This window comes from Scardinius erythrophthalmus (genome assembly GCF_964197995.2).
Source record: "Scardinius erythrophthalmus genome assembly, chromosome: 2".
NCBI lineage: Eukaryota > Metazoa > Chordata > Actinopteri > Cypriniformes > Leuciscidae > Scardinius > Scardinius erythrophthalmus.
Window position 1 is genome coordinate 41867937 of NC_138222.1, and position 17748 is coordinate 41885684.

General features: G+C 37.5%; 1 protein-coding gene across 2 annotated transcripts in view; it reads left to right on the forward strand.

Moving 5' to 3' along the window:
- itga11a (integrin, alpha 11a) overlaps positions 1 to 17748 on the forward strand; it is a 57666-nt gene that overhangs the window by 35062 nt on the left and 4856 nt on the right. For both annotated transcript variants that reach the window (XM_081348253.1, XM_081348254.1), the window contains exons 11-23: positions 1969 to 2113; positions 2341 to 2489; positions 3693 to 3836; positions 5667 to 5870; positions 5971 to 6101; positions 6175 to 6341; positions 11469 to 11608; positions 11891 to 12001; positions 12152 to 12237; positions 12315 to 12519; positions 12683 to 12781; positions 17148 to 17224; positions 17634 to 17717. In XM_081348253.1, the coding sequence (XP_081204379.1) occupies positions 1969 to 2113; positions 2341 to 2489; positions 3693 to 3836; positions 5667 to 5870; positions 5971 to 6101; positions 6175 to 6341; positions 11469 to 11608; positions 11891 to 12001; positions 12152 to 12237; positions 12315 to 12519; positions 12683 to 12781; positions 17148 to 17224; positions 17634 to 17717 (1742 nt within the window). The remainder of the gene's footprint in view (positions 1 to 1968; positions 2114 to 2340; positions 2490 to 3692; positions 3837 to 5666; positions 5871 to 5970; positions 6102 to 6174; positions 6342 to 11468; positions 11609 to 11890; positions 12002 to 12151; positions 12238 to 12314; positions 12520 to 12682; positions 12782 to 17147; positions 17225 to 17633; positions 17718 to 17748) is intronic.

Genomic DNA, 17748 nt, shown 5'->3' on the forward strand with positions numbered 1-17748 from the left:
CAATAAAGATGAATTTTTTGAGGTAATTAAAAAAGATAAAGTTAAAGTTAGTAACTGCAACTAAAAAAACAGACTGATAAATCTTAATTTGACTCAGTGAGAACGATGCTGAGCCAAATTAAGATAAAGATGCCATCTGGCGTGTTTAATGAACCAATCAGATCAGATTAAATCCAGAGTCAACGAGAACCTCATTTGATTGACTAAGAAGGTAGACCCGCCTTCCCTCTCACACTTGCAAAGCTCTTATGAGTGAGAGAATCGTGCCAAAACTGTAAGCGTATACAACAAGTAATTTAGACATTTGCAACAGTTTATTTTTTACACATACAGATTGGTTCTACATGGTCAATCTGTTTTGCAGTTCTTCACACTGTTGTTTTCGCTGCAAACGGCTGTTCATGGGCTTGCAATGCTTTTGGCCATATTTTGGCATCCACTGTAGTGGAGAATGCAGACTGAAGTGTTAGCAGGAACAAGATTCAAGTGTTTAACTGGTCAAAATTAGACAAGCAAAAGCAAAAAAATGAGAAAAATATGTCTAGTAAAATGTGTCCAGTAAAAGTCTTAAAGCACTGCGGCACTGCAGTCCTGGTAGCATCAGGTTTAGAGGCCGGCCTGCTTTGTGTCTTTGTGCTGGTCCCTTATCACATCTTCTGAATGCATATGTGGTGCTGGTTCAGTAGAAATGAAAAGCGATGATGGATTTATGGTAGCGATGATGAGGTGCAATGGTACCAGGTGCACAACATCACACTCAGCCAGCACTGTTCCATTTAGGTGTGACTCCTTTTATGCTCTGAAAGCCAGGATGCAGTAGAGCCGAAGCAGAAGTTGTTTAAAGGATGAGGTCACACCATAAAGGCACACAAAGCAGGAAGCTTTCTGAAAACATTGGTGGTTTCATCCACAGTGCATTTTGTTCTCTGATTAAAAACCAGAAAGTCATGATTATCAGCTCTCTGTGTTTATGTTTGAGATCTGAAGTATCCACTGAGCTAGAGCAGCGCATACTCAGTGTGCTGCAAGTTTGGTAAGAATGTTCCGTCTGGGCTGGGATTGCTCGGAACGTTGTTGTTTGTATATATGCCAGGGAATTTAAGTTCTCTCTAAACATGAACCCATTCCACTTGCTCTCATTCCGACTACTGTCTACACAATTAACAGTGTGGGATGCAAAGCATTTTGTTCATATTTTTCAGCAGAATAAACTCATCACTAAGTAAATTAATTGCATTCAATTGCCATGGAAACCTCATAAACAAAGCACTTCCAGAGAACTCATGAGCTGGATGGACACTGAATGAATAAGATAAAATGTGCGAATCACTGTATTATGAATTTACTGAGAACTAAATGAGGTCAAGAATGTAGCTACAATATGTTCTATACAAACAATTGCAAAATGTGCATTTTTTAACTGTGCTTTCAATCTTCCCTAAAATCCTCAAGATATTTTTGTCAATTACAAATAATCTCTTAAAACTGCCCTCATACATTATGCCATGGAGGCATGATTGATGCATTGGCTAAATAATATAAAGAGGTTTTTGAGATTGTGAGTTTTTTTTTTTTTTTTTTTTTTTTTTTTTTACATGGATTCCATTATTCTTCAGCAACTGTTCTAGAATTAAATCTATGCAATTCTCACTGAAATTGTTTTATTTTATTGGACTGATGTTGTGCCATTGGAAGCAAAAGCACATCAACCCGAAATTAACCACTGCAGATGCTCTAGGATCTCATAAAAATCAGTTGGATGTCAGAAACTTAAAACAATAGATGCCTCCATTCATCCCTTTAAAGACCCAAAGCCTGTAGTTTGATGCTATCAGAGTTTACAGAAAAGGAGAATATAGTCAGTGAATTGTATGTAATTGTAAAGTTAGTGAATTGTATGTCATTGTAAAGTTATTGAATTGTATGTAAATGTAAAAATCTGAATATATTTGTTTGCTCTGTCTGCAGGACGGTATTTTAGTGGGAGCTGTGGGAGCTTATGACTGGAATGGGGCTGTGCTGAAGGAGACTCGTCAGGGTAAAGTGGTTCCACCAAAGTCCTCCTATGAACAGGAGTTTCCAGATGAACTGAAGAACCATGGAGCCTACCTGGGTAAAGAATCCACACCTATACATTGATTCAACCATGGCTGTCCCTGAGATAAATGCCCCAATGTGATATGTCAACATCTAAATGTTTTTTTTTTTTTTTATTGTTATTCATTCTACTGTAAAAAATGTTTACTCTCTTGGTCTCATATTATCTCCACTCTGTTACCAAGTAAGTGATTAAACTGATACGTATTTTATTTTATCATCTTTCTCCTTTTGTGTTTGTAGGTTACACAGTGACGTCAGTGGTGTCAGCTCTCAGTGGTCAGTTATATGTAGCAGGAGCTCCACGTTTTAACCACACGGGCAAGGTCATCATCTTCACCCTGAAAAATACTGGAGAGCTCACTATATTACACTCACTCAAGGGAGAGCAGGTAAAGCACTTACAAACATGCTTACAAACATTTGCAGCACACAGTGTTTGTATTCAATGCTCATTTATTCTCCAATAGCATTCTGCTGCTCTGACTCATTCTTCACACACAGCTCTCCTGTATTCAAGTACTCTAAAGCTTCTTTTCCACTGTCAAGCCGAACGGTTTTAAGAACAGCAAGGAATTGTTTCAGTTATAGTTACAGTTATATTAATACAGTTTTTCTGAAGCTGGCCTGGTGCGCTATTTGAGCGAAATGAAAAGAATTATCTGAACATCCTCCATAACACAATCGCTATTTACATCTCATATCGTCTGTAGACTCTTTCAGTACCAATACAACGACTGACGCATTTGTATTACATTCCAAAGAGCTCCGTTATCAGCCCCAAAGTGGAAAATGAAACCTTATCCATATCGGCTGGGCCGGATCAGCGTGGAATGGATCGATTAAGTAATGAGAACGGTTTGGCCTGATGGTGGAAAAGCAGCTAGACTGTACAAACGACAGTGTTCAATTGGTCATTGTGTTTTCAATCTCTCTTTTGGCTTTCATTTGCGATGAGTAGACTGTCTAGACTACAAACTCAAATCCATGTGCTTCTCATCACAGTCCTAAAGCATGCAAATAAATTCACTCTCACAAAGCACAGTTATCGAATATTTTTAAAGGAGTTAAACATTTAACAGGTGATTAGCACCTCAAGAAATTGCCTTAAATATGACCCCTATTAATCAAACTGCATAATTATGCATGTGAGTCTTTATTCAGAAGGCATATACTGTACAGAGGATTGTTATTGAGAAACACATGAGAAATAAGCATTTGGTTATGCTGTTTTTTGTTGTTGCCTTGTCTAGATCCATATATATATGTTTTATAACCCCTTAAAGTATGAGATTAAAGACAAGCCATACATTTTTGAATCAACCAACTGCTTGTATGAAGTTGCAAAGACTTTGGAATGAGATTATGCACTTAAATTGTCATATTATGACATTTTTATTTTGCCATTCACTGTATATATTTATATGCCCTTATGCTTGAGGACAGTGCACTGTAAGTGAAAAGTGGTACAGCTCATCCATTTTTATGCTTACATTAGCTTATACATATCCAAGTGATGTGCTTCATAGGCACTAAATGCATGTCCTTGTGCACCAGTAGTAATCAGTCTGGCTTTGATGGATGTGTTTGTGCAGATAGGGTCATACTATGGCAGTGAGATTGCTCCAGTGGACATGGATGATGATGGAGTGACTGATAACCTGCTGGTGGCTGCGCCCATGTTCTTCAGTGGAGGCTGGGAAAAGGGCAAAGTCTACATATACAGAGTCACAGAGCAGGTACAGTTTCTTGTGAAAAACAAGTTAATTAGCCATTGACAAGCTATTATATTACCTCCTGTTTACTTCTCACCCAGAAAGCAACATTACAGATGTTGTCTCTTGTCTTAAAGCTGAGGGATCCAAGCTCTGAAAACTGTGCCTGTGCATTAATGCAGTTCCTCATTAATGGTCTCACATAAATACTGACAGGCTTTTGCCACCTGCCATACCTCGCATCAGAGAGTAGTGGAGGGTGAACTCAGCAGGAAAATATTTCCCCCTTGAAATGTAATTATATGAATCGCACAGAGAGAGAGAAAGCTGCTTTAATAAATGGAAAAAGCTGGAGTGTAAAGCTGGAGCAATGCTGTGAATAAAGCAGACCTCCATCTTTTTTCATTTAGCTTATAAGCTATTTCCTTGTGGCATTAACCAGGGGACCACAATCTGTGTTATGCCTCAGGTTGCAGCCAGACACAGGGTACATCAACATCGTTAACTGAAATAATTGACCATAGTTAAGTCATTATTCATATTCCGTAGTACATACTCCATCCATTTATTATGCAAATCCTTCTCTTCTCTTCTCTTCTCTTCTCTTCTCTTCTCTTCTCTTCTCTTCTCTTCTCTTCTCTTCTCTTCTCTTCTCTTCTCTTCTCTTCTCTTCTCTTCTCTTCTCTTCTCTTCTCTTCTCTTCTCTTCTCTTCTCTTCTCTTCTCTTCTCTTCTCTTCTCTTCTCTTGTAATCTGATGCTTTTTTAGGAAGGATGCAATTGATTTCATGTGTCTGTCGTCTATGGCCATATATTTTCAGTGCGAGTGAGAGATTTAGGAATTTAGGAGGAGAGTTATGTGCATGGCTAATTACTCCCCCAAATACTTGGCTAACTTGAGCAGTTTTTGCTTTGAGAAAGTGCACCTTTCCCTCAAACTTTCCACCCATTTGAGACTAATTGATTTGAGAGGCTCAAATGCCTTCTTACTGACCTCACCTTAAGTGATAATACAGGAGCAGTTCTTACATTTGACCTTGGGAGTCTGTTTTGGACTGTTATTGTGAATGTGTATGCTTATAACTATTTATTTCAATCAATTTTTGCATTTCTTAAAGGCTGCATTTTATTTTCAAAATCATGCTACAGTTGTGTTTTTTTTTCTGTTTTGTTGGATAAAGGCAGCAGTTTCATCCAAATTTCTTACATAAACGCGTGGGTTGTCGTCGTCTCTGGATCTTTAACAAAATCCTCAAAAGATTGTTTCTGGTCACAGAAATGATTAGCACTTGTCCATGACCTAAGTGGATATTTACATCATAAGCAGCATCTTTTCAGAGTTTTTTTAATTGTTGGTATATGAAATAAATATAAACAATGATCATATTCCTCATTAAAAGTTTGCATTGAAAATTTTTGTATAACACTAATATAAACTTAATGTAAATAGACTTATTTTATATCTCTCTTAAACCATAATATTTATTCTTACTGTATTTATGCCTGATTCCTAATGTATTCTCAATGTATTTTAAGTCCAATTAAGACTTCAGGATTTCAGTTTTAAGCAAAAGCAACATTGAATTATAGGTTTGATGAGCATCCAATAATATGGAAATAGGAGTTCATAAAACATTCAGTAGTATCCAACCCACATAGACAGAGTACAGCCCAGTGCATGACCACTTTTTCAATGCATTGTGGCGTCAGTTGACTTTATTTATTGTGAAACCCATTAGTTTACCCTCTGCCTTACCCCCTGTACAAGCCATCAAACTGGAGCAACAAGGCTCATGCTGTATCTAAATTGTGTCTTACTACCTCACGGCAGCTCTTTATGCTTGTTTTCCCATCAGCCTCGTTTCATATTGGAGGGCTCGCTGGAGATCTTAGATCAAGGTCAGAATGCCCGTTTCGGCTCTGCACTGGCTCCTGTGCCTGATCTAAATGGGGATTCATTTAATGATGTGGTGGTGGGAGCTCCACTAGAGGATGATCACAAAGGAGCCATTTACATCTACTACAGCCAACGCAACAGAATATTGAGGAAATATAAACAGGTACCACATAAGTGTCCAGCTGTTCTCTTGTGTATTCATTATTTGAATGTGTTCGGTTTGAATAGTTATTTATTTTACACCCATCTCCTCTCTCTGTCAGAGGATTGCTGCAGTTCAGCTGGCCTCGGGTCTGCAGTACTTTGGTCGTAGTATCCATGGCAATATGGATATGAATGGAGATGGCCTGGTGGATCTGGCTGTGGGCTCCCTCGGTGCAGCAGTACTTCTGTGGTGGGTCTCTAACACAGGGTTCTTTACACTGTTAGTTTCTCCTTAAAACTCAGTAATATTTGCTGTGCTACAGGTCGAGAAGTGTTGTCCAAATCCATGCCACGGTTCGATTTGAGCCCAGCAAGATCAACGTATTCAATAAAGACTGTCGGCGAGGAGGAAAAGATGTGACCTGCATGTCGGCTATTGTATGTCTGAATGTCACAGCTCGGACTCCTATCAGACCCTCTCAAGAAATAGGTCAGTTTTTATATTTTTATGATAAAAATTTCAAATACTTTTTTCAATAAATAAGCAATACTGTACTTTAATGTCTTGTAAGTTTTCTGCAGATAAATAAATTGGTAAATAAAGTTTAATTTCTGTGTAGATTGTTGATCATATATGAAATTGGTGCTTATTTATCTACTTATGTAAATAATATGGTCTTTTTTGCACTGAATCCATCTGTTGTAGTGTTGGATTGCAACAGTTTTTTTGGTTTAAAGAATGATATCACACTTAGTTTTCACCCAAACACACTCTGAATGCATAACAGGAAGTTATGGTAGTGCTTTGAAAGCAGCAGTTTCCTCTCATCATTTAGAATATGTTGGTTAAAGTATCATTAGAAGAGAACTAAACAGCTGACAGCTGGCGGGATTCTCACACCACCAACCAGCTGCATATTCAGTGTAGTTCAGTTAAGGTTTCCCTTCTAAGCATGCCACGTATTAGCCTGAAAAATATTCAGTTGTGATGAATTGTTCAACATACAGTAATCTCTTGATCTTTCCTTTGTTGCTTTGTTGATTCAAGATTTGCCTTGGGAGGGGAAAAGAAAAACTGCTTAGCTAGTTCTGGAAATTTAGAAGTAAAGTAGACACATTGAATGATGACTCTGGCTGAAACAACAAATTAAATTAGTATAAAAGTCTTTTTAGCATGTGTAATATTGTGTCAGGTAGCCAAAAAATCAAGTGAATAGTGTTATAAATGGTTCCAGATATAATAGATGTGAATGGTTTGAATATTGTGTTTTATGGGTCCTACCTACACATGAAGTCATTGCTGGGCAAAAACGCTAAGTAGAAGTGACAAAGTGTGGCAGACTACATTACTGCTTTAAAATGCCTCAGAAGGTCGAAACACTACAGACCATCTTGTCTGTCTTGAAAGTTATTAATCTATTCGTGATGATTTTACTTGGAAAGAACATGTTGTGAAATCCAACTGAAGATAAACAAAATACAATCCTGGTCAACGCAGAATGGTTTCAAGTGCTCACAAACCAGGAAATCAGCCAGGAAATCATATATATGACTTTTGGAGACTGTACACCACCAAGGCATACGATTGGCACTGGTCAAAAGTTTATATGTGGAACCCAATGAACCTTCCTTGGAAATCAGACTGCTAAAGTTGGCTCTAAAATATACAATCAAACTTAAAACAAATAAGGAAAATCCAGCCTATTCAGCAGCTTTTCAAGTCAGCAGTCAATAATAGATAAAAGAAAACTGTAAGCCCGTCTAAATCTGTCCAATGGCGGTATCCGATAGAACGGGTGACGGTCTCTACGTGTTACTGTCTTTCCTTTTTACGCAACACAACAAGATTAAATGCAATACATTTTCTCATATGTATTACCTCATTATTTCATCTGACTGCATAAATGAAAAAGGTTTTAATGATATCTGAGCATCATCAAATGTGAGCGAATGTTTGATTATTCTTTTTAACTCTACTTATATTTACCCGTTCATATTAGGAAACTGTGTCGCTTTGAGGTCCTCACACCTTCTGTTTAAGGCGGGTCTCACGATCACAAGCTCGTCAGTTTTGGGTCACTAAACAGAGGTAATTGGCTATATACCTGAGATGACAATCAAAGATACTTTTATATAGCCCCCATGATTTTGCATACACTTGAAATTAAAGTAACGTTTACTTCAGTAGAGGTATGGCCACTACTAAAGATATAAGTCGACCAACTTAACTTCTCTTATAATAGCTTTGGATTGGCATGCCGTGGTTTCCCACGTACACTTATCTAAAGTAACATTAAATTAAAACAGAGGTAAGACACACCCAAATTTAGGTTGGTCAATCAGCATTTTTGCTGCCCTAAACGGAAATTCACTTCTTGTCTTTGCAAACCAAGTAAATTTGAATTAGTGCCAAATATTAGTCGTCATTAATCTGACACAGTCTTGCGGTAACATACGAATCCGTTTAATCTACTTGGGAAAACAACTTCAGAGTCAGTCAGAATAAAATCAAATGTAACAATTTATTACGTCAGGTAAATGTATCATGCCAATTTCATAATCCGTTCAAAGATAATAAATACAAAACATCAAATTCTCTGGAATAAAGAGGAAAGATGTGAACCTGACATACACTCTGCATCACAGGCAAATTTGAGCTACATATCGCACTGAGCCTCTTGTTGCATTTTTTTATATAGGCAGAAACTTCTTTCACATGGAAACATTTGCTAACAATGGGAATTTGCATTCAGAGTTTACACCTTTTGGGAGCAGGATGCCATTTGCCTGGAAGACACACCCTCCTCTGTGTGCAAGTTCTCTCTAAACTCTTAAAGTCCACCTGAAATCAAAATTTACCCTATTTACTTTGTTAGCGCATATTACTAGTCTTGCGATGAACAATTAATCCGTGCTAGTTAATACACAGAAAAAAATTGTTTGCCGTGGTAATCTTTAATCAAAATCTGAAAAGTTTCTTCCGGTCTGGAATGGCGTTCCTTCTCTGATGACGTCAGTTTGACGGCTTGGGTTGAAAACACGTAACCACTCCCCTCTAACCGTTAGTCTGTTATGAGCAGAGATGTAGAGGAGGAGCGCTAAAGTAAAACCCTGCCCTCTGTTCAATATTTCGTTTCACTTGGAAATACGTCATAACACTGGAGAAAAGTTGTTTGCAACTTCCGGTTCACGCAGACTTTACAAACTTTTTTACCTTTTGGTTTACTTCTTTGCGAATGAGACATTTGTACCAGTCATTTCAAATGATACCAAACATGTATAATACTGTATGATAATTGTTTATATTAAACCGTATCGATTTTTGGGTGAATTCAGGTAGAGATGGGTGAGAGGAATGATGTGTAAATCAACTCAAGTGTGATCGTGTCTCGAATGGGGAAGGTAATATAGCAAGAGAGTTCAAATATTAATTTCCTTTGTTTTCTGAGAGAGTAAAAATCTCTCTTCCAGTTCTTCCAGTTTCTCCATTCTTACAAAACCAAGTTACATCTGTCCATTTGGTCAATGCATTAAAACCCATCCGAGGTTCTGAAAGTGGATTTAAACATTTTGGAAAAGACACAAAGGCACATTTGAGAGATGACAGTTTGTTCCAAATAACTGGTTACTGCATTTTATTTAATTCTACAGTCGTTTACAATGATAGTATTTTACTGTGATGTATTTCTGATCATTTGTTGAAAAAACAAATCACAGTATGCAAAGAAACACTAACACTGCAATTTACATCAGCAATTAAGCTGATTAAATCAAATATTTTTCCTCATATGGCATTTACCTGTTGCAGTAGAATTTCTATTTCAGAATTACTGAAGTTCTTTTTTCGTTTGGTGATCGGTGGACCACCACAGTCTGTGCGGCTTTTGAACATTCTCCAACTTTTCTTGCACATGGCATGGCCCTGAAGTGTCATGTCCTTATATGGGAATTTGCGGGCGTTTTCTTATGCTAATTAGGAACAACTGACACGCTTTCAATTACGAAGACGTGGGATTCATCAATCCTAAAAACACGTGCGAACAATTCTGTTGTTTAAGAACATGTCATGAATCCGACGTAGACTTTTCTTAGGAAGTTTATTAAGTACAAACTTAAGAAAATTCTTAGGAAGATATTGGTGAATGAGGCCCAATGTTCCGACAACATACCCCAATTTACACAGATGGATCTAAATCTGGAAATTAAGTGGCAGCAGCTTTTGCAACAAATCAACAATGTCAGTGTATATCTGCATCCCTGATCATAGTTCAGTTTTCACAGCAGAGGCAAATGCTCTATTCGGTTGATACTTTTCAAAAGGTTTTTAATGAAGTAAATCCATATTTAGTCTTAAGGTTTTTAGAAAAAAAAACGTATTTAGTTTTATTTTTGAGTAACTAAACCTGGCTCTTGCCATGAACTGGAATGCTGGAATGGTGTGAAAGGAAAGAAAAAATGCCTCAGTCCCTCAGGACAGGTCTAGGGTTTGACACATGCAGTTTGACTTAAGGCCTCGGTGACCATGTTGTTTTGAAAGTCATGTGCTGGAAGGTCAGGTTCCGGTGTAATGTGTGGGACAACAGAGCAGAACAACTGTTTTTAATTAACCTTTACAACCCCAGAGCATCTTCATCAAAAATGTCATGGGTGTGAAACCAACGTAATGGTCTCAAAGACTAAGATATGTCATCTATCTATGATCACCTGGGAAATCAGACATTTGGGACATTATAAAAGGAGAAACCTTTTTTTCTAATTCACCTCACATGTGCTTAGCAGGGTTATGAATGTTGAGTGTGTAATTTATTGGTTCACATTTATGAGATTTTAGAAAATAGGTTTATAGAGTGTCTTTTAAAGGTTCAAAGTGTCTTTCAGCTTAAAACCTCTGTTTGAACCTTGTCAGATAGCCGAACACCCTCTCGTCATTCAGGGCTTTTAAAAGGGGTTTTCCTTAAGATTAGATTTTCTGTCTTTTAAGGCCTTAGAACTCACAAATTGCTCTCAGATCTCCGGAGTATCATCAATTTCACCTCTAGAGTGTCTTAAATCTCTGTCTCAAATCTGCCATTCAAAAGTTTGGGGTCAGTAAGAATTGAATACTTTTATTCAGAAGGGACACATTAAATTGACCAAAAGAGACACTCAAGACATTTATAATATAATGTATAAAGTTTCAAATGCTGTTCTTTTGAACTTTATATTCACCAAAGAATCCTAAAATAAATATCACAAAATAATATTAAGCAGCACAAGTGTTTTCAACATTGATGATGATAAATGTTTCTTTAGCACCATATCCGCATATTAAAGAATCACGTATTGAAGAATCATGTAAAATTACATTTTAAAATATATTAAAATAGAAAACAGTTATTTTAGATTGTAATAACAATATAATTTTTTTTTACTGTATTTTTATCCAAAAAATACTGCCTTGGTGAGCATAAAATACTTTCAGAATTTCAGAAACATAAAAAAAATCATACTGACCTCAAACTTTTGAATGCTAGCGTATATACCAACACATGCTATCTAGCATTATTTGCAAATAATTTGTAAAGTGATGAGTAAATATTTCACTGTATGTTCACTTTATTTCTTCCACTTCTCTTAGCTCTTAGCTATAGTGCTTTCTTTGAGGAGAAGCGCTTTAACCCTCGAGCCGTGTTTGATGATCCAGATCGCCAGCAGCCTCAAAATCTTACACTGCTTCCTGGAGAGGAGACCTGTGACCACATCTACTTCCACGTCATGGTTAGCTTTCACCTCTTAGGTTACAGTATCATAATGGTGCATTGCATTGCATAAATCATTGATAATGATAATATCATCTGTGATAACTGCCAAGTCATTATTGGTTCTATTAATTATGTACTTTCATGTCTGGTCATTCAGATTTTCTATTGAAATAACAGCATTCCTATTTTATTAAGTTCACTTTCTAGCATTACAGCAACAGATTATATTCTTCCAAGTTACTCTTTTATAGCCATTTATTTATATTGAGAGATTTATGATATTGTAATGTTGATACAGGAGACTACAGACTACGCCAGGCCCATTATATTCACTGTAGAGACGGAGCTATTGGACCTGGATCAAGGCCCAGTTCTGGATGATGGCTGGCCAACTACTGTGAAAACACAGGTCTGTAGGTCAAAGGAAACTTCATTGTCACACTATATATCTTTCATTAACAACATTAACACACATTATGAAACTCTTTTGCATGTATATTAATACATATAAATGTAATGGCACTTTGCGTTGTTTTTTCTTCTTCCTGGTTTTCTCCAGCTTCCCTTCTGGAACGGGTGTGATGAAGATGACCATTGTGTTCCAGACTTGGTGTTACAATCTCAGACTGATCTGATAAATCGCAAGTAGGATAAGTCACGCACACACACATGCTAAGTAACGCACTTCTTCACATGCTCATGACCACTCTGATGCTCTACAGGCAGTTCTGTGCCCAGGCGTTTCGGGCAGGCAGTCTGATATGTCGGAGTCAGACAGCAGCAGAACCTTCCGAACGCATTATGGAGGGATCCAGAAGGAGGATGGTAGTGGATGTACGTCTAGAAAACAGAGGGGAGAACGCATATGGAGCCCAGCTTAACATCACTTTCACTCCAAACCTACGCTTCTCCAGCCTTATAGTGAAGGTACATCACTCTAATACCTTTGGTTGTTTGGTACCTTACAAGGATTGATTGATTGTTCCTTTGTTCATTCATAATCTTGATTGATACTAATTACGTTCTAGAAATTCATCTGCAATAGTAATTGTTACTGTAAGTTAAATGATCTCTCTGTCTTTAATTATAGGATAACTCTGATATACATATAGACTGCCGCAGTGAGAACAAGCGAAAATATGAGAAATCTTGCAATATCAGTGCGCCCTTTATGAGAGCAAAGTCACAGGTGAGTTGTCATTGCAACATTTATACAGTTAGACAGTTACACTGTACCATATCAAAAATTATTTGGGGATTGTGTGATGTTTTTTAGGACCCTTAGCCAAGTCAAATTTAATGTAACTAATATAGTAACTTTTAGCACGCTGTACTCCAGCCATATGTGCACAGATAACAATTCGCCAGTGATTGCATATTATCGTATGTGCAGAATTCTATAATGTATAATCCTAATGTGAGAATTTTTTATCGCCATGTTCAGCAACACGAGACACATAGAGGTTAAACCAGGGTTAGCACTAGCCGTCTGTGCTCTAGAAAGCCTTGCTTACACAAACATTTTGGACCACACAGTCAAAAACCCTTTAGACTTCTTCACATTACCCATCTGCAGAACTGTCAGAATCTGTCGCAGACATACCAAATCTTTATGTCTGGAATGTTCCATGGGGCATAAATAAACTCACAAGGTCACCAGCACCCTTAAGTCACAGAATGATTCACTTAGTGTCCTTTTTTACTTATGCTCATGTTCGGCCCTCTCCAGAAAAAGAAAAACATAAGGCAGGAATGTAATGCAAGAATACTACTGCATAACAGTTTCTACATCCGTACAGAGCCCATCAATCACATGACCTGGACCACAGAAGTCTGTCCTTTGCTAGGGCACTGCTTTGATAGGAAACGGGTCAGTAGCTCATTTTCTTGAGGTTTGGAGGTCATTGGAGCTACACTTGTGGCTACAGAGAGAGATTTTATGGGCCCACATGGGAGCCTGGTTCAGCTCAGAACAGTTTGAGATGGTGCGAAAGTGGAATAAAAGGAGGAGAACTCAGGAGGAGAGAATGTAAAAAGGATTTTCCATGCTGCTTTGTGCCACTACTCACCAAGAGGGAATGAAGAGTTTGCCCACGTAGTTATAGCTGTGTCCAAGTGCTTCCATTTCTCTAAGCAAGGATCAAACTAAAAACCAATTTATGTGCTTTAAAAGGATTGTTCACATAAAAATTCATAATTCATTCTGTCATAATTTACTCACCCTCATGTCGTTCCAAATCTCTGAAAAATTTTCCTGTGTTTTTGTTGCTGCTTGTTTGTTTGTTTTTTGTTTGTTTGTTTATTTGTTTGTTTTTGTCCATATAATGAAAGTCAATGGGGTTTAGTGTTTTTTTGGGCCACACTGATTTTCATTGTATCGACAAGAACAGTTCTTCAAAATATTGCCTTTTATTTTTCACAGAAGGTAGAATGTCATGCAGTTTTGGAACAACACCTATAGTATCTATAGTATATTATCAAATAACAGAAAAAAATAACTGTATGTTTAACTGTATGGAGACTTGGATCACCTCATAAGTGGTGGCTTGTGCAGATGCTTCATGAACTGGAGCAGATTTTCTTTGGGAGAGTCTATATCTTTTGTATCTGTGTTTTGCCACTTTTAAGTGATGTATGTGAAGGATATGGAAGTTAATACTTCATGTGGTGGTTAGAGAATAGCCAGCAGTGCCAGATGAAGTGCCACAAAAATGATGTTAATTGTCTAGGGGTAGAATAGCAGGGTCTTGGCCTGTTTGTGTCATTCTTTTATATCCAGAAAAGCTGTTTGCCCTGGAAACAGCCTATGGATTCATATTTTAAAATGTAGGGTTTTGGATGTGATCAGGTGTTAAATCTGATTTTTGGAGGCAAGGGAACTCAAATCTAGGGATGAACTCATTTGTTTGAGCATGTAACTGTAGTTAGAATGAATCAAAGAAAAACTAGACTTTAGCATGCTGTAAATTATATAAAGTGCCAAACAAACTTTCAGTAACCTTTTTTTCTTAAAACACCATTGTAGAATGTTCTGGATGTAACCTCTGAATATAATGATTTAGGAGCTTGCGTTTGCAGCACTTTACATTTTTTTTGTAAATGTGTGTTCACAAATCACCAAAACAAACACACCTCTGCCCAAAAGGATCACACCCCTATCTTGAAGCCTCCACCCCCACATTCACGTACACTCGATGCCACACATGCAACGACTATGGCGGAATCTGCTGTGCCTGCCACCCGAGGGTATGATGTCATCAATAAGTGAAAGCAATTTGTTACTCTTGTATGATAATTCAGATCGAATGTATAATTATTATTTAGTTCCTCTACTCCTTCGATGGCAAAGTCATCTCTTCCATCCCAAAAAACAAACACAGTTTTCATGAACAGATCCCTACATAACATGATAGTCCAAAGTAATATATTACAAATGTGACAAGCTAAAGGGATTATAGCGATCACCTAAAAGGGGAACCAAAAGAAAAAACATATATTGGCTTTCAAATTAAAGATTGGTATCAAAGAGCACACCCAGGTTCCTAACCGACGACGAAGACTTGACAGAGCAGCTATCAATTGTTAGACAGTATTCTAAGTTAGTAAGGGCAGAGGTTTTTAGTCCAATCATTAGAAACTCTGTTTTTTTCAGAATTAAGTAGTAGGAAATTACTAGTCATCCAAATTTTTATATCAGCTATGCATTCCGTTAATTTCTTGAATTAGCAAGTTTCGTCGGGGCGCGAAGAGATATAGAGCTGAGTATCATCGGCATAACAGTGAAAACTAATCCCATGCTTCTTAATGATATCTCCCAAAGGTAGCATGTACAGAGTGAACAGCAACGGTCCTAGTACTGAGCCTTGTGGTACTCCATACTGAACTTGTGATCGATAAGACATTTCTTCATTAACTGCTCTCTTAAGGGCCCGAGTGTGCTCATTGTACCACGGCATTGGACTATTTTCTTTAATCTTCTTTAAGCGCAAAGGAGCAACTGTGTCTAAAGTGCTGGAAAAGAGAGTCAAAAGTTTCTGTCGCAATATCGAGTTCTTCTAAGCTATCTGGGATGCTGAGGAGATGAATTGATCAGGAATATTATTAATAAAGCAATCTTTAGTGGCAGAAGTGATAGTTCTAACATATTTGTAACACGGAGTTGGCTTTGCAACCTTGGCTAAATGGAGTATGACTGAGATGTCACCACTCTGCTGCAAAATTCAACAGCATTAACATTGATTCCATGTGACAATATTAGATCTAAAGTATGATTATGAGAATGAGTGTGTCCTGACACGTTGTCTAACTCCAATAGAGTTCAGAATGTCTCTAAATGCCAATCCCAATGCGTCTTTTTCATTATCTATATGTATATTAAAATCACCAACAATTAGGACTTTATCTGCAGCCAGTACTAACTCTGATAAAAAATCAGCAAATTCTTTGATAAAGTCTGTATGGTGCCCTGGTTTCCTGTATACAGTAGCTAGCACAAATGTCAAGCGTGATTTATCATTTACACTAGATAGTGTTACATTAAGCACCAACACTTCAAAATAATTTTATTTGAAACTAGACTTCTCTGTAATTCTGAAGATATTACTATAGATTACAGCAACACCACCCCCTTTTCCTTTCAGACGTGGCTCGTTTTTATAACAGTAATCTTGGGGGATGGACTCATTTAAAGTAATGTAATTGTCTGGTTTTAGCCAGGTTTCTGTCAAGACACAACATGTCTAGGTTATAATCTGTAATCATATCATTAACAATAAGTGCTTTTGAAGTAAGGGATTGAATATTCAGCAACCCAAGCTTTATCATTTGTTCATCTGTATTATGTCTATTTTTTTATTTGTTGAACATCGATTACATTTTTTGTTTGGGAGTTTTTTGTATTTCCTAATTCGGGGAACAGACACCGTCTCTATATGATGATATCTAGGTGAAAGAGTCTCTATGTGATGGGATTTATCTGACCTCAGTAAAGACAGCATATCTTAGTTGTGAAACACAGCAAAACAACGTTACTCACACATCGAGAAGAAATAAAACAACCTCGGCATCCATTTCCAGGCCTTCCCGCACCTTAAGGTCTCTCAAGCACCGGAAATCTTCTCTAATGTTAATGCGGGTCCTACCTTTTGCCTTTTGTCTTTTTAAAGTTATATTCCCCTGGCCTTTTCCTCTTTTGTATTTTCTCTGCCTTCTCTGCTCTCTTTTTCTATAGTCGTTCTGCTAATATCTTGTCTTGTGCACTGAGCTCTCTCTCCTCCCCCATCATTAGTGTATACGCCCCTTACTGCTGATTTACTACAAGTGTGTTTTGGTGCACGGTCCGATTTTTCAAAAATTGCTTACTGCACCTTTAAGGCAGGTTATTGTAGGCTACACTCCTAAATCCTCTGCTAAAGCTCTGGGTTTTTTTTTTTTTTGCTTTTTTGTAAGTCTGGAAAAGAAAAGAAAAACACCTACTAACACTAGTTGTGTTAGTCACTTGTGTTACTATCATGTGGCTGTTTTTATTAAACATTACTCTGTCTCTTACTCCCCAGGTAACATTTCGTGTGGAATTTGAATTCAGTCACTCTGTGCTGCTGGATCACGTACGGCTCGTTCTGGAGGTTACCAGGTAGGACACAGCTAACATTCAGCCGGTCTTACATCTATCTGAGATAATCGATTCTGCACTATTTCAGCCAGATTATTTGCTTTAAAAAATGTAGTTCAAAAATCATATAACTTTTGTCCTGTGGACCACAAAACAAAAAAAGAAAATATGCATGGATCACTGGATTACTAAATGGCCACACTCAGATTGAAATCAGCTATATGTCGTAACTGCAGTTAAAGTATCTAGAGCATAGTTGATGGTTTGGAATGTTATGAAACTCTGAGGGAAAAGGATTCCAGACAACAATGATGCTTAAGCTGGAATGTTAAACTTTTCATAAACGCTATCGACCGTCACTGCGCAGTGAATTACAGGGTGAGTGTATCTGCCTGGGAGGTTTCTCATGCTTGTTCTTATGTTTCTGCAGTGAGGGTGAGGAAGTTGTCCTACACGATAACATTAATGACATTTTCTACACTCTAAAATATGAAGCTGATCTGCTTTTCACAAGGTGAGATAGATGTGTTTGTTTAAACGCTCTA